Genomic DNA, 22905 nt, shown 5'->3' on the forward strand with positions numbered 1-22905 from the left:
TACAAATCAGAACAGGTGAGAACTGAAAGGAGAAGGGAGTATAAGAAGAAAGGGAAAGAGGGAGGAGCAGGAAAAAGAGAGTGAATCCCAGTAGCAACATCATTTGACTGGAGGTGGAGAATTGGGCACAGCCAGCAGATACAGGAATTCTAGGCTATGCATTCATTGCCTGAGGTGCATGCAGCAGCTCTAATCATCACAACTATCTTCTCTTCCATAGGAATGTGCCGGGGAACCCCTTTTCTCCTTATTCTGTGCCATTAAACAGCAGATGGAGAAGGGTCCCATCGATGCTATCACTGGGGAAGCCCGATACTCCTTGAGTGAGGACAAGCTCATCAGGCAGCAGATTGACTATAAGACCCTGGTGAGTGTCTGCAGGAAGCTTCCCCCACCCCAAGCCACCTAATGATTATCTCCATTTGGTACTGCTAGAATAGAGCGTGGGGTGGGTCAAGAAGGGTCATAGCCAAAGGATCGTATATTTGGAGCTAGAAGTGACCCTAGAGATTATCTACTTTTGCTCTGTCAATTTACAGATGAAGAAACTGAGATCCAATGAGCTATAATGACTTTCCAAGGCTATGTAAGTATTCAAGTACAGAGCTAGAATTTGAACCCAGATCCAAGGGGCAAACTGTAGATGAAGAAGCCAGAGAAGTAACTAAGAAAAAAGCCCAACATGTCCCCAGACCCACTGACTCTTTAAAAAGGAGGCTCATAGTATCACAGCTCTGGAGGTGACCTCTAAGATCTTGAGGTGGAAGCGAGCTCAGTGGTCACATTATCCAACTTCCTTATTTTACAGATGAGGAACTGAGGTCAAGGGACATAAAGCAACTTGCCCAGGATGACATAGCTAGCTAGCAAGTATTTGAGATCAGATTCGAACACAGGTCTTCCCAACTGCAAATGCAGTCGTTTCTCCAATTCGTAATAGATCAATGGGAGTGGGCACAGTGTAAGAGTGGGAAGGAGTGTCATAAAAGGGAAGTCACTGAGACAAGAACTGTGGTCTTGTGATTTGCAGGCTTACATTTCTGCCTATGAGTCCCCAATCCCATGTGTCAGACACGAAAGTGACCAAGGCGACAGATATGTGAAGTGCTTTCTCTGTCTCTCTTCTCTCTGTCTCTCTGTCTCTCTCTCTCTCTCTCTCTCTCTCTCTCTCTCTCTCTCTCTCTCTCTCTCTCTCTCTCTCTTTCTCTCTCTCTCTCTCTCCTCCCCTTTTGGGGTCATTTTCTCACTCCTACACACCTAGGATATTTCTGCAGAAAGAAGATGGCTATAATTTATCTCCTGCTCCTACCTACTCATAGACCAGGTCATCACCATTTCTGTATATAGGGGGAAGAAAAAGAAAAAAACTAAAAAAGGAGAGTGAGGCTAAATAAAGAAGAGAGGGAGAAATAACCCTTACAGGCAGGGAGACAGAGAGAGAGAGAGACAGAGACACAGAGAGAAACAGAGAGAGACAGAGACAGAGAGAGTCAGAGAGAGACACAGAGACAGAGACACAGACACAGAGAGAGATAGAGATAGAGAGAGTTAAATAAAAATGAAAGAGGAGTGAGGAAAAGCAGAAGGCAGAGATTTAGCCTAACAGACACCCCTCCCACCCTACCCCCCTTTAAGGTTCATTCCAATACTCTGAATCTCAGGCTATCCTGCCAACCAGTCCCCAAAGTATAAGCTCACAGTCCCCAAGGTGGGCTGGGGAGACAGTAGCAGCTAGCCCTAAACAAAGCCCCTCTCTTCTTGATGGGAATGATTTGATGCTAATCAGCTTTTCCCACCCCCATCTTCAGAGAGCCCCATGAATCCCGATAGGCATCTTAACAGATTTACAGGGATTGGCTTGGCTGACGGGGATTCAAAGCAGCAGCATGTGAATAAGGCCACTGCTTCCTCACAGTCACTGTCTGCTAAAGAAGAGCCTTTAGAAGCTCCCATTTAAAAAGGGGTGGGGGAAATCTTCCAAAAATAGAGACCTGAATAGATTTCTTAATGAGACAGAACTACTGTTCAAGTGTGTCTCCTGTCTGTGTTCGTTCTCTCTCTCTCTCTCTGTCTCTCACTCTCTCTCCCTCCCTCCCTCCTTCTCTCTCTCTCCCCCATCCCCTTTCTCCCCACATCAGATCAATGTCGAATCCAATGAAATGAGTTCTATTAATATTTTGTCCCTAAATGGTGATACATTTTATTTCTGGAGAAAGAGCATTGTTAGACTATCAAGTCCAATGTCAGGCTCTGTCACATACAAAGGACATGAAAAACCTAAGGATGTCAGGGGAGCCCAATGAAGAAAGGGTCATAGGAGCATATATTAGGACCTAGAAGTCATCCAATTCAGCCCCCAAATTTTTACAGATGAGAAAACTGAGTTCCCAGGGACTCATCCAAGTTAAGTGAAAGTGGCAAAAGCCACTGGACTCTCCGACTCCAAAATTCAGCCTTCTTTCAACTGAACCATGAAGAAGGGTAATGTTAATTGAAATGGAGAGGTCTGGAAGGGCAACTTAAATCAGTAAAAGGAAATTACAGTGTATCGAGTGTGAGGTGCACTTCCATTCTCAGTGAAGAGAGAAAAAATGCCCTTAGATAGCATCAGAAGGGATTTAGAAAAACCCTCCAGAAAGAAGGTTTTTGATCCAAAGAAGATAGCAGGAGAATCTGGAAGTCCCTGGTACTTGGTCAAGTAGCCTGAGATGGCTTGAAAATAGACCTGCCTAAGACATGAGGTAGGAGAAGGAGAAGGAGAAGGAGAGCATGAGTCACATGTATCTATCAGCATCGTTACTTATAGGTCACACATCTTAAATAGTTGCTGGTTGAGTAAGAGATAGATTAGAAGAGACCTTTCTAGACCCTCCTAGTCCCACAATGTCAAGGACTTTATACATTAAGGATCTCCTCTAGCCCCTGATGAACTGTTTTTAGAGAGAGATGCCTTTCCACTGGGCATTACAGCAGGACTATTATCGACCTTGATGCAGTCAGGAGCACTGTCTTTCTGACTGTGAGCAGATGGGTTGCTTAACATCCCTATGGGACAGTTCGCCTTCAGGAATCCCCACTGTGCTATTCAGAGCCAAGGCACAGTTTTGACATGGTTCTATATAGGGCAGAAGAGAGGCTGGGCTCTTGTTTCTAGGCTTCCACCCTCTCCCTTCAGTCAAGATTTCAGTGAGAGTTCATAATCCTGAAGTCTACAAAGAGACAGAGTTCCTTGCTACATTCTCTAACCCAGATCTTGTGACTTTGACAACAGACATACCCAGAAGACAAGCAGGGGCATACAGAAATCATGTTTCAATAGGCATAGAGTCATAGAATCAGAGCTGGAAGGGCCCTTAATAGGGTCTAACTAATCCAACTTCCATCATTTTGCAAATGAGGAAAGCACTGCTGAGGTCATTCCTGTGGCAAGAGACAGAGCCCAGATCCTCTCCTCCAAGGCAAGACTTGCACCCCAGTGCTTCAAGTTTGAGAGAAGAGCTTAGAAATTTGGGAAGGGAGTGGGTATCATGGAGAAGGCATCTTTTCAAAGTTCAAAGGGCCCTCATCCTAGCTAGCCAAGTCTTGCAGAATGAACACATGGTCCTGAACTCTTTCCCTCATCATTTTCAGGACAAAGATTTAGTTTTATAGTTTTTAAGAGGTTTCTATGTATGTGTATGTGTGTGTGTATGTATATCTTCCTCTTTCTTAATGTAATAAGCATGTTACTATATGAGCTCAGTGCAGCAGTCCGGTTACTAATGAAAGGCAGATATCGAGGAATTGAGGTCTTAATTGCCACCACATGCAAGACTGTTGCTATTGTCTGGCTCTAAAACCCAAATGTGGCACTTGGGAAATAGATACTGGGGCAAGTGAAAGTTCAGAGAAGCTAAGGAATAGGGAAGAAAGCCCAGGTAGCAGAGGCTGAATGAGGCCAGGCCCATAGTACAGCCTCCTGGGCCTTTCCCTGACATTTGCCATGGCCCAGACTGTTTTCAGGGAGGCATTGGCTGTAAGTATCTTGACCTCAGTCATCTCTGGCACAAGTAGGTTGCCAACAGCATAATTATTTCTGAGTTTCAGAGCAGTAAGAGGGTAAATCCTAGAAGCAAGACAGGATCACCCTAGTAACTAAAGGAAAAACAACATGAAGATTTGGTCATTAGGGGTCTTTTTCATGTACTCATAGACTGGTTCCAAAGAAAGCAGTTGAGTCAGATAATGACCTGTATCCATACACAAAACTAGCCATGGACAGATCCAGGAATAGAGTGCAGATAGCCTGATCCTACATTTTTAAAGGGCATCTTTTATTTTTAAAGAGAGTGCTATGTACCTTATAGATTGTTCACATGCTGATCAGACCAAAAAAAAAAAAAAAAGGAAATCAAAAATGTGTAACAAAAGCTAAAGCTTGAGGGATATTTTGAACAAACAGTGAAATTTCCTAATTTGTGTGAGGTCCTACTTATATGTTGTTGTTGTCATTACCAAATCAAAGAGTGGCTTAGCTAGGGGTGGTGAACGATGAGTGTGCGCATTCTCAAGTATGTGTTTGTGTATGTGTATATTGGCATCTGGTGCTCCCTTTCCATATTCCGCAAACTTGGATTTCAGCCTTAAATGGGAAAATCAGGATTTTAATGAGGTTGGTCCTGGCAGGAAAATGGGCAGCCAGCTCAGTAAGTGAAATTTTCAAAAGAAAGGGAGAGACAGATAAAGTGAGAGAGGGATGGAAACAGAAACAAAGAGACTCATGGAGGGAGGAAGAGAAGGAAGGAAGGAAGGAAGGAAGGAAGGAAGGAAGGAAGGAAGGAAGGAAGGAAGGAAGGAAGGAAGGAAGGAAGGAAGGAAGGAAGGGAGGGAGGGAGGGAAGGAGGGACAGAGGGAAGAATGAGAGAGGGGAGAGGAGGGGAGGGAAGGGGAAGGAAATAAGAAAGGGGGAGAGAAAGGAGAGAAAAAAGTACACAGAGAGAAACAAGGAAGACTCTCCTGAGAAGTCATATATTCTTACCATACCAAAGAGGGAAGGGTGGTGAGCTCAACAAGGAGAAGGACAAAAATCAAAATGAAGTCTCACTCACTTTCTCCCCCTATATGGCTCCAGACCCTCTGAGGAAAGAGTAAGAGGGAAGGCAAGATCCTTGTGTGAAGGTGGGAGGAAACCCACAAAAGAAGACAAGGGTATACACCATCTTCTCCTTTTCTCTGAGAAACCCTCTTCCATGCACCCTTTATGCCTCTTCTTACCCTAGGTCTTAAGCTGTGTCAATCCAGACAATGTCAACAGCCCTGAAATCCCAGTGAAGATCCTCAACTGTGACACCATTACCCAGGTCAAAGAGAAGATCCTGGATGCCATCTTCAAGAATGTGCCCTGTTCCCACAGGCCCAAAGCTGCTGATATGGATCTGGGTGAGTGAGCAAGGAGTCTGTCCCTCAGGGCAGGGTCTAGGAGAGAAAAGCTTGTAAAATACCTTCTTGCTGCTGTCCTCGACAACAATATTCAGTCATAGGTTTGCTAATCATCTGTCAGGGTTGTAGATAGGAGCCCTGGCTTGGTTAGGAGGTTGGATCAAATGGCCATTTCCAACAACAATCCTCTATGAGTCTACAATGCATGGTAGGAAGACAAATGCTGGTATTCATATTAGAGAAGCTTAGAGATCCTCTAGTCTAATCTAATCCCCTCATTTTACAGGATTGTGATGGAAGTAAGACTAGAAACAGCAGAAGTGAATTAGTTGTTATTGCAGACCAAGGATTCTTAACCTTCTTTGTGCCATGGACCTCTTTGGAAAGCTTGTGAGGCCTATGGAACCCTTCTCAGAATAATGGCTTTAAATTAATAAGATAAAATATGTAGGATGAAAAGGAAACCAGTTATAGTAAAATAAGTTATCAAAATAGTTATTTAAAAAAAATTTCTTAGACCCTCTGTAATCTATCCATGGACTCAGTCCATGGACCACAGGTTCAAAACCTCTGCCATAAGGAGACATGGGACAAGAGAACTATCCTCATGTCCTGACCTGCTTTCCCCAGAAGTAACAGAGCTGGTGAGTGGCGGTGATGGGCAAGAGGAAAACAGCAGATGTTGTGTGACAGGCTTGCCTGATACAAGTCTTAATTATCTCCATCATTTATTGAGCATCCTCATCAGTAGGACTGAAAGAGACAAAGAGTGATGGAAAGCAGGAAGGGAGTCTAGGTAGCAATGACAGATAGATAATGTGCTAGAGATTGAGTTATGAAAATTGAGCTCAAATTTTTCCTCTGGCATTCCGTGACCATGAGCAAATCACTTAACCTCTGTAAATGTCAGTTTCCCCCTCTATAAAATGGGGGTAAGTCTTGTAGTAACTACCTCATGGGGTTGTTAAAAGGCTCCAGTGAAATAATGTATGGAAAGTGTTAGGTAAACTATAAAGCCTTATATAAATGCCAGCTATTATTAGATTGATGCTTTCCAAAGGATGGCCCTGGGCCAATCTGCGGTCCTCACTCTCATCCCTGTCCACGCTGCTACTCTTTCTCCCTCCCTTTAGTTTTATCTCTACTAGCACTGCTGGACACCTGAAGGATCTGGGTCAATGAGAATGGACAAGAGAAAAAATGAGAGATGGCAACTTTTGGGGGAGCAACGCTTAAATTGTACTTGAAGTGTGTCTATGAATAGATTTCACAGCCTGCATAAGCATAGCTACATTATGTGCAAATAATATAAAGATGTGGTCCACCTGAGTGTTTCATGCAGCAGGATGGAATGTCGCTGAGGGAAACACCAGTCTGATTCCTGGTGTAGGTGAATGTCAGTCTTCATACTTATCTTGGGTGGGAGGCATGGCGGCGGGGAGGGAAGAAGGTTAATGTTGGCAAAGAAATATAGAAAGAGGAAGCAAGACAAATCCCCAGTGGATGTCCCTCTGACCTTTAAGTGTGCTTCAACTAAGCTATCTAATTCAAATGCATAATTGTGATCTGGGAATCAGAAGACCTGGATTCAAATCCTGCCTTCAGTGTTACCTAGCTGGGCATTTTATATCTCTGAGAATCAATTTTTTCATCTGCAAAATGGGGATAAACAGCTACTTTGCTCTGCCTACTTTATGGAGGTGCTATGGGACAGCAAATCAGATGATAAATATGAAAGTGTTTTTTGGAAGCTTCAGAGCCCTATACAAATGAAATATGATACTGCTATTACTTTCCAAGATCATATACTCATAGTAAGTTTTACAGTGGAAAGGAGCCTTTGAGATTATGTGAGGCAGTACTCCTGAGGCAGCCAGTGATGTGGTAAGTAGAGTACTAGACCAGGAGGCAAGAAGACTTGAATTTAAACCTGGCCTTAGACACTTACCTTGGGCAAGTCACTTAACCTCTGTCTTGGTTTCCTTAACCATAAAACAAAGATAATAATAACACCGACCTCCCAGAATTTTTGCAAGGATCCAGTGCAATAATATTTATAAAAGCACTTAGCACCGTGGCTGGCACATAGTAGGTTGTTTCCTTCCTCTCTCATTTACCAATGAAGATATTGAGGCTTAGAATGGTAAAGAGACTCTGACTTATACAAGGTCTAATAGCCACTTATTGGAAGAGGCAGCATTAGAACCCGGGTCATCAGGTTTTCAACCCCATTGTTCTTTTCACTGTATTACACTGCCCCTAAAATTCAGGGAAGGAGTTTGGGCTGCCTTTCCAATAACCCATTTTTAATCTCTAAGGTTCAAATTCAAAAGGATCAATTGAGATAATATTTGTAAGGTGCTTCCTTAACACAAATCCTGGCACACAGGTACTATAGAAATGCTTATTGCCTTCTCTCTTTTTTGAAATTGACCTATGATTTCATTGATATATGGAACTCCCAGGTAAAGAAACTCCCTCTCCCCATGTATATATATACTGGTATGTGTTACAATAACAATAACTAGCATTTATATAATGCTTTCATTTTTGCAAATTGCTTTAAATATCTTATCTCGTTTGATCCTCACAATAAGCCCTCGAGGTAGGTGCTATTATTATCCCTGAATTTTAAAAGCAACAGAGCAAGTACACAAGAGAGACCAGCGGGAGGGTAGATGATGGAATGGAGGCAGTAGTGGCGATGTCAGTGTCAATTTCAGTGTAATGTCAATTCCTCTCCCATCACGCTGTCCTTGGGGTGAGTTGATATGTTCACAGGTGTCTGTGTTGGCCAGGGCTCTTGCTGCTCCAAGGCCCACTTAGAGTGTGCACCCAAAATGAAGACGTGAGAAAGCCATGATCAGATCCAGCCTAGAGCTGCCCATCTGAATTATGCTACCTGAGCTAACCCCCAATCTCCCTTCTCCCTTACACCCATTCCCTAGGGAAGGCCACTGGAAGCAAACTCAAGTATATGACAAGCAACCATAGAAAAATCAAGATTCTTAAGTCCTATTCCTTTTCTTCCCCTTCCTGTGGAAACTGGAAAAGAGACCTTCCTATCTTCTCATCTGCAAAGGATAGATGGTAGTGTACCTATATCAAAGGATGATATCATTTAAGAAAGGGAAGTCTACATAATTTAGGTTTATTTTAAAATATTTATTTTATTTCAATTAATAAGCATTGATTTTCTCTCCTTCCCACCCCACCCCCATGGGAAAAAGAAAAACTAAGCCCTTGTAACAAATATGCATAGTCAAGTAAAACACCGACCCACATTTTTGTTGTTGCTCGGTCATGTCTGACTCTTCTTGATCCCATTTGAGGTTTGTTTTGGCAAAGATACTGGAATGGTTTGCCATTTCCTTTTCCAGCTCATTTTACAGATGAAGAAACTGGGGGAAATAGGATTAAGTGACTTGTCCAGTGTCACACAGCTAATAAGTGTTTGAGTCCAGATTTGAACTCATGTCTTCCTGACTCCGGGCCTGGATGCTCTATCCAGTGTGCCACCTAGCTTCCCACATTGGCCATGTTAAAAAAAAAATCTGTGTTTCATTCTTTGTTCCTCATTTCTCTTTCAGGAAATGACTTCCCTTATTTTGCAAATGAAGAAACTAGGGTCCAGACAGATAAGTGATTTGCCCAGACTTACCTAGGCTCAAACCAATAGTATTTCTTGCTACATCAAGGTTTGGTATAACTGCATTAGAGTGGCCATTGATGCAATTTATAGCCCTGGTCCCAACAGGAAGTATTATTCTACTGTTAAATGATAGCAGAAACACATAAATTCGTGATCAAAAGCATTTAATTAAGATACAAAGCAACATAAATAACAAGGAATATAAATAATGCTGCCAATCCTGTGCCTACTTAGCTCTGCTTTTTAAACCTCCTTCTTCCTGATAGAACCATGGTACGGTAACCCAAGTGTTGTGGGAACCATATTCCAGAGAATTTCTCCTAATAAGCAAAAGTCTCCCTCCCAAGCATTTTGAGAAATGAAGCCCTTAGGTCAAAGTCAGTCATGGCCAGTGCACAAAGGTAGTTTAGGGCAAAGCTAGGACTAGAACTCAGGTCTCCTGACTCCCTGTCTTCCATGCTTTCCATTATACGTCTTCTACCTCAAACCAGAATGTTAAGAAAAAGCAATGAGCTAGTCTGGGCTTCTTAGGAAGGAGATAAACTGGCAACTATGGGGGAAAAATCTTTGTGGAAATCCCTGAGTTTTTCTTTGAAATACTTTCTTGTCCTTACCAGAAAAGGTCATGATGGTAAAGGACAATGGAAACACCACTGTATTTGTAATCATTGAACTGCAAAATCCTACTTCTCTTACTGATTACCTCTGATTACTGGGCAAGCTATCAGATCATAGATCATAACTTTTTGATCTAGAATGAGACCTTAGAGTCCATTTGTCAACTTCCTTCACTTTACAAATGAGGAAACTGAGGCACAGAAGGTTAAATGATTTGCCCAAGGTCACATGATAAGTTGAATCAGAGGTGGGATTCAAATTCAGCTCTTCGTACTCTAGGGCTCTTTCCATTCTACTCAGAAGCCTCATACATATGCCACTTAATTTCTCTGAGCCTCAGTATCCTCATAAATAAAATGCTTGAAGCAGAAGTCCTTTATGGTCCCTTCTAACTTTAAATCTGTGATATGATCCTATGACCTGGATTCAACCCCCAACTCTGCTACTCACTACCTTGGACAGGTCACTGTACTTTCTTCATGTGTAAAATAAGGAAGTCACACGAGACTCTTTCTAAGATTTCCCCCAACTCCGAATCGTCTGATCTTATGACAAAGAGTGGCTAAGAAAGCAGTAGGTATCACAGGCAATTATATAGTTGCCCAACCTTGGACTTGTAAGGATGCAAGATCTCCTGAGCCACATTAGTGGGTGCTTAATGTACAAACTTTTCTGGGAATAGCACAGGGGAGATGTTTCCTGGACATTTTGGTCCACGCTAGTCACAAGAGAACAAAAATACACTTGGTTTTCTCAGGAGAGATCATTTTGTGGTTAGCACAAATTGTTTCTCCACAGCACAGCTGAGATTTTTTTCTAGGCTGGGCTTTCTCCCAACTCCACCCAGAAATACCAGAGGGATCAGGAGGAGGAGAGGGAGGACTATTGATTTTATTTATTTATTTAGCTTTGGAAAGTTGTTCTTGATTAAAAAGCCTAGGAGCACAACCTGACAAAGCAGACTGTTAATGGAAAGATATAAGGTGTCCTCTCTTAAAACACCCAGAAGGGAGAAAGTAGCATCCTTAGGGAGAGTTGCTTCTTCCTGATGCCACCCCAGAGTGGGACAGCCAGGCTTGAGAGCCAGAAGAGAGTCATTAGTGGATACACTGCTCTTGATGTCCTATTGGTTTATTTGGGTTGAGCACGTCATTTGGGGAGAAAGCATCGCTATGTCCTCCCTCCTCCTAGCTTGCCTGACAATGTTGAGATTTAATTACATGATCCAGCTATCACCACAAGAAGATCTCCTTGCTTGTTTCAAAGGGAAAGGTTGAGTGGCCCAGTCATGCATGTTACTGGAGGAAAATCCATCTATAAGCCTGGCATATAGGAGGTACTTAATAAATGTTTATTGATTGACCATACATAGTAGATGCTCAGTAAATGGTGAATGAATAAACTTGGAAATATCAGAGCCCAATAATATGTGTTACAAAGGAATAGGGTTGAGGAACAGAAGCTGTTGGAATTGGAATTAATATCCAAGTAGACTTCATCCTTCTGAAACTTCACCCTCCTCTACTCCTGACATATATGAAATATTCCAAAAATCTTAGTGCTTTTAAGCCTGTAAGTTTTATTTTTATTTATTTATTTATTTAGATAATTTTTGGTGGGGTAATGGGGGTTAAGTGACTTGCCCAGGGTCACACAGCTAGTAAGTGTTATGTGTCTGAGGCTGTATTTGAACTCAGGTTTTCCTGAGTCCAGGGTCAGTGCTCTATCCACTGCGCCACCTAGCTGCCCCCAGCCTTTAAGTTTTAATAGCTTAAAACTGCACTAAAAAGAGATTCTAACTGTAATTTGGGGTGTCCAAAAGTGGAATGGGCTGCCTCCAGAGGGAATGAGCTTTCCCATCCCTGAAGGTCATCAAGAGAAGACTGGCTGAGCACTTGGCAGGAGCTGCATTTCTGAGGTCCCTTCTAACAACGACATTCCTTAATTGATTGGCCAACTTCCTTCCCACCTAACCATAAGCATGTCTTGCTGAGAGTAATTTCCCATCTCTCTGTTGAAGCCCAGTTTAGAGCGGCTCCATCAAACCTGATCTTCTCCCTGCCAACCAGGAAAAACAGCCATAGTAACCATTCTCATCTGTATTGCCCTTTGTGGGTTTTCTCACAATAACCATTTGAAGCAGGAGGTGTAAACCCTATTCGCTTCATTATTCAGAGACAGAAACTGAGGCTCAGAGTTTAAATGGCTTGCCCTGGCTCACACAGGTGAGCCTCTTAACTGATAGCAAGGGGATGGAAGAGGAACAGGCTTTCCTGTGAAAGTCTGAGCTGGGGCTTGTCTCTGACATGGCTGCACCTCCCATTACACCCAACACCCCGACATTTGTTCTTCTCTCTACTGTGTAATCTCTCAGACTCTCCCCTTAGGATTCAGGCATCAGCCTTTCAGGGCTCCCAGCTACCCAAAGCAATAGCTGTTTGGGTGACGTTGGAAAAATTCTCCCCTAGCCCCTGTCCCTCAGATCATCTCGTGGCTGGGGCAGGTACCCTATGAAGGTAGGTTCCACACTTCAGGACAATGACCTGTAAGAGCCTCACCTCCTGTCTTTTCAATTTGGATGGGCAGAGTGGGTCACCAGATAAATAGGCATACACGGATTGTGATCTCTTTTGCAAATATCATTACATCACCTTTGTTCCCAAATCCAATGCTCTTCCAAACCTCCTTGTTACTAAAGAGATGCCATCACCCTTCTTGTCTCCCAGATTACCAACCTCAACGTTAGCCTCATCTCCTTACTCTCTCTCACCCCTTGCATTGCCAAATCTTAAATGTTTCTATATCCATCTCATGGTCATTTACATATTATATACAGCCTCATGCAGCCACTGCCTAGTTCTGAACCATACTACCTCTTGCCTGGACAATTGCAATAACCTTCTAATTGGTTTCACTCCCTCAAGCCTCTCCTCTTTCCAATGGTGATTTTCCTAAAGCACAAGTGATTTTTTTAAAGCACAGATCTGACCATGTCACTCCTCTGCTCAATATTGATTTTAGGATCAAATGACTTCACCTTTAAGGGCAGCTAGGTGGCACAGTGGATAGAGCCTGGAGTCGAGAAGATTCATCTTCTTGAGGTCGGATGTGGCCTCAAACACTTACTAGCTGTGTGACCCTGGGCAAGTCATTTAACCCTCTTTGCCTCAGTTTCCTCCTCTGTAAAATGAGCTGGAGAAGGAAATGGCAAACCACTCTTGTATCTTTGCCAAGAAAACCCCAAACTGGGTCATAAAGAGTCAGACACGACTAAAACAATTGAACAATGGCAATGATTTCACCTTTATTTCATCCTTTCAAATTCCTATTTTTGTGTAAGTTTTGCGAAGTACACAATTATTATCTGTGTATACAATTTGTAAATAAGTAACATACAGATATTGAGGATGTGGTCCAAGTTCTTTTACTGACAGATGTGTGATTTTAAATATTTGGAAACCACTAGTCTAGGTAGCTTCCTTATTATGCCTGCGCAGAGAGGGTGGTCTAAGGACCAGGTTTAAACCTTCATATTTAGTTCCTGGGCATTGGTAGACAGGGCTTCTCATTTCTGCATCCTCATTTGTGCCACCCAACAAAAGAAGACAATGGGAAGAACATTAGTTCTAGAGTAAGAGAACCCAGATTCAAATCCCTCATGGACATTTACTAGCTATATGACCATCACCAAGTCATGTAACCTCTGTGCCTCAGTTCCCTCATCTGTAAAATGAACGGATTGGACTCTACAGCTTCTGAGGTCCTTTTGAATTCTGGATCTCTGTTCCTATGATCATCCTTCCCGCAGAGGGATGCATCTGAGGCTTTCCTTGAGATAAATGGAGAAGGAATCTGCAGCTCTTAGAGAAAAGTGGGTGAGTTGGTCTAAAGCACCAAGCCAGACAGTGGAAAGAGCAGTCATCCCAACCCTGCATCCTCTTCCCTCTGCCACATCAGTGTGGTTACAGCCCTTTAAAAAAATTCTTCAGCCTATTTTTTTTCTCGGCTGTATTTGTGGCAGTGACCTCCAGAGACTCCTCAAATTCAATGCAAATGCTTTATCAATAGCCCCGGGAACTTCCTTCTCTCTGTCTTGCTGCTGAAGTCGTGCTGAAAGGATATATTTTTTTAAATAAGTAATTCTTGTATGCAATAAAAAGATACACTATCTTCTGAGTGAAATATAAAGAGTTCACAGCAGCTGTCTCCCCAGTTTGCATTTACCACTGCTCCTGATGGGGAGAACAGATAAAGATAATGGGATTTTTTTTTAATTTTACCTCTCTCTCTCCCTGGAAGGTGGAAGTGTAACAAATTGGATTGTGAGTGTGTCTGTCCTTTGTGCTTGGAGCCAGGAGCAGGGCGCCAGGAGGCTGGGCAGCCAGTAGCAGCAGAGGCCAAAGCTAGCAATTTTCATTTAGTGCCATGCATATGAATGCCGGGGTCACCTTCCTTCCTTACCCACAACAGCCCACCACTTTCCCTTTTAACTCTTCGGTGACCTAACAAGCGAGGTCTGGGACCCTCGCCAGGGAATGGGGGGACAATTGTTGCTTATTAGTCTCTCTGTATGCAATTTGTCCTGAGTGGGGTCGCAGCATGTCTGGCAGCTGCTCAGCATTTTAAGAATACTCTATGCTGATTGCACATGTATAGCCTATATCAGATTGCGAACCATCTCGGAGGAGGGAAGGGGAGGAAGGGAGGGATAGAATTTGGAACTCAAAACTTTAAAAAAATGTTAAAAGTTGTTTTTACATATAATTAGGGGAAAATGTTATTTTAAAAAAAGAATACTTTGTGGTGCCCGGTTTAAGAATTTTTTGTAAGAAAAAAAAAGATCCCAATTTAGATGATTTTCTATTTGGGGAAGGCAACATGTGGTATATTGGATAGAAAGCCAACCTCAGAATCATGAAAACCTATATTCATCCAGCTTCTGAAATAAACTGGTTGTGTGACCCTGGGCAGGTCACTTAACCAGTGCAAGGCGGCAACCCTCTGAGAAGCTAAATTTCATAACAAATTCAGAACCCCATTTGAAGAGGGAGTTTCCCCACCAGGAATTATCTACCACTAACATCATAGGTATGTTTAAAAATAATAAGAAAATAAACTGGGGGGGGGGCTGATTTTCATTTCAACATTATCAAATGTTCCTATTTTGTTTCCAAGTAAATTTTAATAAGTTTAGTTGAAAGCTTTCTTTAGACTCTCAGGTTTGTGACTTTTATTTTTCATCATCCAAAATAAATTGACCAATCACATCTCAACTCATAGGTTAATGGATAAGTTCGTCAGGAGTCAGGATGAGCTAGGCTCAAGTGTCGTTTCTGCCCTATTTGGGCAAATCATTTAACTTCCTAGCAACTCCAAGCAGTTCTCTTAGATTAGGTGACCTAGGAATTGCCAGTCTGTTTCAGTGGAGGGAGATTCCATATAGAGAGTCCCCTATACTAGTAAAATGAGAGGTGCAGACTGATAGGGGGATAGACAGATAGAAGTCCCTACATTAGTGAAATGACACAGAGAGAAAGATAGACAGAGAAAAGAGAGAGACAGAGAAAGACAGAGAGGGAGGAGAGGGAATTATATCCTCTTTTTCTGCCTACTTCTAAAAAGTTCTCATTTCATAACTTTACACCCCTTGTAAGAGGGTATAATAGATTAGATGGCCTCTAAGTTCCCTTTTGATTCTACAAGACATACAAGAAGTGGGGTTCCTGCCTCTCCAGAGTCACTCCCTCAGAAAGCAATGTCATATGAGGACTTTCCTCTCCTCTTTCTTTTTTGACTTCCCATCACCTTCCTTTGTAGGAAAAGTCTCTTGCGACAGTCAGAATTGCCACTCCATTCCCACATAATTAAAGAGTACTTCTTGGAATGAGTAGGATTTGAGCAGTAAATTCTAAAGGAATGAGGATGGAAGTTACTTGGGGAACAGGAAGGAAGCTATTCCTCCCAAGAGCCAAGACAAGGTTTCCCCAATGGAAATAGGGATGGGAGTGGCCTGCAAACCCAGGGAGAAGGTTGGACATGATACAGAGGATGGGTTGCCTAACACTTTTAGCAGCTACTGGAGTGGATGCCATAAAGCACCCAGGCCAGTGTTGTTCTCAGGTTGTCAACTCTAGAGCGAGAGTCAGAGATGGGTATAGGTGAGCATGAGATCTCAGCAGGCCCAGAATTGTCCCCAGTGATTTTCAGAGGATATAGATATAGAGCTGAAAGACACCATATGAATCATCTAGTCAAACCCCCTCACTAAACCAATGAGGAAACTGAGGTCCAGAGCTGAAGTGACCTACCAGAGGTCACACAGGTGGTCCATGTCAAAATCCAGAACCCTAAGTCAAAGCCCAGGTGTTCTGACTCCAAATCCAATGTTCTTTCTATAATTCCATGTCCCCTTTCATCTATCTTGGATGGCATAGTCGCCATCATCATCATCATCATCATCACAATAGCAATAATAATAATTCACATCTGGAAGTGCTTTAGCATTTACAAAATACTTTCTTCACAAGAACCCCATGAAATAGGGTAATGGGTCAATATCATCATTTTGCCTCAGAGAAGATAGATGTCCTGCCAAAAGTCATGGAGCTGATAGAAGTCCGAGTTAGGATTCAAATCAAAACTTATGGCTAGAGAGGTAGAACATTTATCAGATGTTCACTGTGTGCCAGGCATTGATTGAAACACTAGGGATACAAACACAAGTATGCAAGATAGTGCCTGCCCCCAAGGAGCTTACCTTCAAATGGGGATGATACAAAAAGGGGGAAGAACTGTGCAGTGGGCATGGTGAAGAGAAAACTGAAGTGATATGGAGGCCTGGACCTCAGCAAAATAAGGCAAAAACTCACCCAGCAGAACTACCCAGGGCTAGACTCTAAGTCTTCAGCTCTTTCCCCATCCTGTGTCCTGCTGTTGTACAGCTGACAGAGATTCCCCCACCTAATAAGAGCAGGCCCTCTCAGATAACCTGCAAAGAGAGCTTCAGGGGAAGTCACTCTGATTTCCTAATAATTGATGCCTTGGGTCACCTCTGAGCTGATTGCCTCCATCCCACCTGTGCCCTGGCAGTATCTGCCAGGCTATCACAACAGCTTCCCCAGGACCTCAGACAAAGTCCTTGAGGAATGACACTTTCCTGGGTTACATTGACCATGTTGCCTCTCTGCCCCTGAGCAAATGCATCAGGGTTTTCTCCCTTAGCTCCCATTGCAGAGCCAGGGAGGGGTTTCTGTTTTAGCATTAGCACAGAATCTGAGGGAGTTTATTTGGTAAAGGGAGCACTGGACTGGGAATTAGGAGGCCTGGGTTCTATTTATTATCATTACTGTTACGATAATTAAGCATATGTTGAACACCAACAACACACGGAGCATAAAATTAGACACAGTCCTTGCCTAAGGGCCCCATAAGGCTAATTAAACAAGCTATACACATGCAGAGAAGGGGAGAGAGAGAGAGAGAGAGAATAAGAGGAAGGATGAGAGGATGTGTTGTCCTTCAGAACTGAACACAGTGCTGCTGACCCCTCGTTGCTCTGCCAGTCACTTTTCCAGTTTGCACTAAAGCTATCCACATTCTTCTTCTTGCCACCTCCCATACACCCCTACAACCCATGTCCAGTGATGCCTTGACCTTCCCTCTGCAGCCGTATGGCCCAAAGTTTGTCACCACTTATTCAGAGGCGTAAACAACAAAGTTTCCTTCCCCTGCTCTGTCAGGGTATATATGGGCTGAACCATAACACCTACGATGATTTGACCACAGATCTGACCTAAGTCCATCATTAAGAATGTGGATTACTGGAAAAAGGAGGTGAGTTAGTCTGATATCTAGAGAGAGAGTAGGCAGATGGACAGCTCCCGAGCATCTACTGGCATTCACAAAATATTAAAAAACTGACTGTGTAGATCTTTTAGGAAAGATTTATAGAAAGCTAAGAGGAGACAGCATGGAGCAGTAGGGAGAATCTAGGATTTGGAGCCAGATAACATGGGTTAAAATACAGGCTCTCTCATATAATATCAGGGTGGCAGAGGGAGTGATGACTGTCAGAGTCAGAGTACCTGGGTTCAAATCCCACCACTGATAGCTTAACAAGCAGGTATTAAGTGCTTGGGGCACCTAGGTGGATAGAGTGCTGGGCCTGAAATCAGGAAAACTCATCTTCCTGAGTTCAAATGAGGCCTCAGACACGAGCTGCATGACCCTGGGCAAGTCACTTAACCCTGTTTGCTTCAGTTTCCTCATTTGTCAAATGAGCTGGGGAAAGAAATGGCAAACCACTCCAGGATCTTTGCCAAGAAAACCCCAAATGGGGTCATGGAGTGTCAGACACAATTGAAAAACAACAATTCAGCACTTCCTATGATCCAGGCACTATGTCAGGTACTGAGGGGGCGGGGCATAAATGCAAAGGATAGAATAATCTTTATTGTCGAGATACTCACTTGTGTGGCCATGGGCACGTCACTCCAATGTCTAGCTTCCTTCTCTATTGGACAAGGTAGCCTCTGAGACCCATTCCATCTCTGGGTCTATGAGCCTATGACCTGTCATTTCGTTGGCATAGACACTAGCATGTGATATAGTGGAGAGAGAGCCACCCTCAAAGCCAACAAGACTTGGACACAAGGCCTAGCTCCCATACATAATGGCTGTGTTAGCCTGGGCAAATGCTCTAGTCAACTCAATAATAGTAACAATTAGTCATGATAATAATAATAGTGAGCATTTATATAGTACTTTAAAGTTTGGAAAACACTTTATAAATATTATTTCATTTGATCCTTACAATAACCTTGGGAGGCAGGTGCTATTATTATCCCCATTTTACAGAAGAGGCAAATGAGGTTAAGTGCTTTGCCCAGGGTCCCACAGCTAGTAAGTATATGAGGCCAGATTCGAATTCAGGTCTTCCTAACTCCAGTCCAGCAATCTAAGACTATAAGTTGCAGAGAAAGTGGCTACCTTCACTTTCTGAGAGTGTTTCCCCATTTGGGAGTTCCCTATACCAATGAAATCATAGATCCAGCTATTCTACATACTAGTAAGGAAACTCCCCCCCACACATATAAAACTTGGTAAGTCCTCAGTTCTGAGACCAGTCCATGGGTACTGAAGGTGTGACTCATCAGTGACTCTACAATCAAGGCAGGACTTGAACTCAGGTCTTTAAGTCCAAGAGTAGCCTTCTCTCCACTAGATTACGTTGCTCCCCAGCTCCAAAATACTAAAATTTAAATGCTATGCTCAAATCACATGATAGCTTTCTTTGGAGCATTTCACGAAGTGAAATGTCTGAAATAGCTGTGTGCATGTTATCAAATCCTAGGAGACTAGTGTGGGCTACAGTCCCCTGACACTTAGGACCCTACGCTTAGAGCAAGAGTGGAACCTCAAAGGACACCTAGCCCAATCCCCTCATTTTACAGATGAGGAAACTGAGGCACAGAGTAAGAGACTTGCCCAGAATTATGTAGTTTATTTAGTGTTGGAGGTAGGATGTGTACCCAGGTGACTCCATATCTAGAGTTATTTCTACTCTTCTCCATGCCTTCCCCATTAAATTCCCTGTTGGAAACAGAGAGAACAAGTCCAGATGGGTCAGAAGGCTGACCTAGGCTGACTCGTCTCATGACTACTGTCTGTGACCATGGCTGAGCACTGACTCATCCTACTCTGTCTCATCACTGCCTGCCCTGGGCATTCATTTTTCATTTGTATCTTGCTTGCTGCATCTGAACATCTCCTAATTTAAAGAAATGGGAAAATTAGTTGCCCATTTCACCAGCATGATTTTATTTTAAAGAACCAAATACTAAACCTTGGGGAATCCATAATCTCCATACTCATGGAACAGTTGATGTCAGTGCTCTGGCTAGGTCCCGTGCTCCAGAACATGATCCCATGTGACGTAAGTGTGGGGATAGGAAGAAGTAATGTTTAGGAGCATGAGCAGAGGAATGACCATTAGACTGGACTCTGAAGAATAAGGGAAATTTGTTTGTAGATGGTTTGTCCACTAGCCTGCTGTGTGACTTTGGACCAGCCATTTCACTCTCTCAGTTTCCTCACCTGTAAAATGAAGGAATTGGATCAGAAGACCTCTAAAGACCCTTGTATCATGAACATTCAATGACTCTACCCTTCCCCACAGCTTGCCTCCCTTTCCCCAGTGGCAAAAAGGAAAGACTTATTCCTTTTTATGGAAAGAGAAAATTCCACCCAAGAAAGAGCCAAAGAGAGAGCTTTAACCTACTTAGAAAGCAAATAGGTGTTATTGAGTACTTCAGATAGTTGTCCTGTATATGAGTCTGTGGCTGTAGTTTCACTCGTTAGAATACCTCATAGACCAAGTTTATTGGTTTGATTCACCTACCAAGTGATTTAGTAGACTCTGTTCTACATGCTGCTCCTCTAATTCTGCCCGTCGGTCTGCATGCCATGGGTCACAAGGGCTAGAAGGGTGGGCAATTTTAATGAAATCCATCCCCAATACTGGAGAAAAAAATCAAGCCATGTATCCTTTGATCTACAGAACTATTTCAATGTACAAAAGTTATCTCATTATTTCATTATAACTCTTTGAAGAAGTCAGCATTGTGAAGCCCTTTTTTATTTTCAGAAGAGGAACTGGACACACTTGAATGACTCCTATTTGCTGGCTTAGCATCTTAACAGGACAATCAGAATTAGAATTCAGTGCCTCAAAATCACTACACATGGCTGCTTAGTCCACCAATCCATATGGACTCCCTCCAGGTCCTGCTGAGATTTGCTGTCATTACATTGATCAGGCAGAGAAGGGGCAGCTGCCCACCTAGAGGGAGTCCCCCCTTGCCTGGCACTTTCCCTATCTAACTACAGCCAGCCCTGTTACCATTTTAATGGAAGGTAATGAGTTTCCAGCAGTGCTGGGCTCCAGCCATGAAACAGCACTACCATGCTCTCATCATCTCAGACCACTGAATAGAGAGTATGAGAGACTCAGGCCATGGTTCCTCCCATGGACAAGAGCCAAGGTCAACTCTCAGGCCCCTGGGCATATGTTCTAGCCTCCTTTGGGTTTTCACCAGACTGTTCTGATAGGAACACTTTCCACTCTGGAACTCTCCTCCGTCCCAGACGCTATCGAATAAAAGAATTGTAGTGTGTTAGAGCTAGAAAGGGTCTTAAATGAAGGTGTCAGAATCATGATCCACAAAACTCCAGAGTACTGGGAACCAGATTAAAATGTAATTGGGAACTATTTAACTAAATAAAATTCAATAAAATGTATATAATATTAATTTATGTGTCAAACCAATATGTGCCTGCAGGGATCCATTTCTACTTGAGTGTGACACCACTGTTCTTAAAGGTCATAGAAATAGAGGGACCTCAGAGGCCATCTATTCTACCCCCTTCATTTTACAGATAAGAAAAGGAAGACACAAAGAAGTGACATGACATGAGTCGTATAATAAGTAAGTGGTATAGCTAGGACTGGGGCCCAGATTTCCTACACTTTATACAGCAATACCTTTTCAAATTCTTGACACATTCATGTCTTTTCAGGCAAGTGGGGGAATTAAGAGGTTAGATTTTTCTTTTTTAATGAAACATGCCATCTGTGGTGGTTCACCAATATCAGATGAGGGGCTCTGGGGGGTAAGACTGTCATCCTCACTATAGCCCAAGCTGCCCTTACTATAACATTCATAGCCAGCTTGAGACTAGCTGCTCCTTCCTTTCTATCATTAGTTTTCATTTGTTTTTAAATGTACTGGTAACCAGCTGCCTCAGTATAGCCAATTCTCCTCCTTTTCCCATCATACCAACTGACCTGAAGCCCTAATGACCACAGTCAATTCCAACAGCTTTACCATCCACAAGGCTAAGTGATAAGTGGTCCCTAAAGGCCTATTGAGGCTTCCCATCTGGTCCATTGAGCATGGACGTCATCTTTACATTTTCATTATTATAGCCATCACTGATCTCAAAAGTGAATGGCAAAAAGACAGCACAGAGTGGGGTTTGGAGAGGGGAGAAGGGATGCAGGAGACCCATTTTCTAATTGCAAACATGACATTGGTTTGCTTTGTCACTATGGGAAAGTCTCTTTCCTGACTTTTGTGAACTAACCAAAGTGTACAACGGGGTTGGCAGTCCTGGCTACTCTCCCTGGAATTCAGAATGTGTTTTGAGCTTCTCACAGACAAGGGCTTGTCAATGAACAAGTCAACAAATATTTATTAGGTCCCAATTATGTACAAGGTACTATCCTAAGCAATGGGAGAGATACAAGGATGAAGAAAATATGATCTCAGCCCTCGAGGAACTTTAGCTCTAGTGATAAAAATGCACAAATGACCACCATCGAAAATAGACTTTGGGAGGTGCATAGAAGGAAGCTATGAAGGTGCCAAGGGGAGAGAGAAATGACATTCCCATGGAATGACATGGGAAGGTTTCATGGAGGCCATGGTATCTGAGCTGAGACTCAAAGGATGGGTAGGGAAGGGAGAGACATTCCAGGGATAATGAGAAGTGTGAGCAAAGGCATGGAAAGCATTCCTTTTAGAAACACAATAGCTAGGAAAAAAAGGTAGGTTGGAATCTAACGGCTGAGGACTTTGAATGCAAGGCTGTCCAAAATAAGACTTTATTCAGTTTAGACCTTACTTAGTAGTCAAGGCTTTTGAGCACTGGAGTGAGATGATCAGATCTGTCCATTAGGAAAATTACTCTGGCAAGTAATGTGGGATGGAGGGGAAAATGAGACAAGATGGGGAGACCAATAAGGAAGCTATTGCACTAGTCTAGGGAACAGGTAGGGAGAACTTAGAATAGTATAGTAGCAATGGTAATTCGATTAAATTTAATTCAACAACTATGTATTGTACTATATGCAGAGATTTGTGATAGACAGTTTGAGGGAACAAATAGATAAATTAGATGAGATCCCCATCCTCACAGAGTTTGTGATCTAGTTGGGAGAAGATGATGATGATATATCCAGCATTTATATAGTGTTTTAAGGTTTTTGAAATACTTTAAAAATATTATCTCATTTGATCCTCACAACAACTCTGGGAGAAAAGTACTATCATTTATTTTACCCATTTTAAAGATGAGGTAACTGAGACTATGATATTAAATGACTTGCTCAGAATTACCCAGCTAATAAGTGCCTGAGGTCACATTTGAACTCACGT

General features: G+C 42.8%; 1 protein-coding gene across 1 annotated transcript in view; it reads left to right on the top strand.

Moving 5' to 3' along the window:
* PLXNA4 (plexin A4) overlaps positions 1-22905 on the top strand; it is a 677812-nt gene that overhangs the window by 611878 nt on the left and 43029 nt on the right. The window contains 2 exon segments of the mRNA XM_021002332.2: positions 221-367; positions 5259-5418. Coding sequence (XP_020857991.1) covers positions 221-367; positions 5259-5418 — 307 coding nt within the window.

The sequence above is a fragment of the Phascolarctos cinereus genome, unplaced genomic scaffold (assembly GCF_003287225.1).
Source record: "Phascolarctos cinereus isolate Bilbo 61053 unplaced genomic scaffold, phaCin_HiC Scaffold_1;HRSCAF=81, whole genome shotgun sequence".
Classification (NCBI taxonomy): domain Eukaryota; kingdom Metazoa; phylum Chordata; class Mammalia; order Diprotodontia; family Phascolarctidae; genus Phascolarctos; species Phascolarctos cinereus.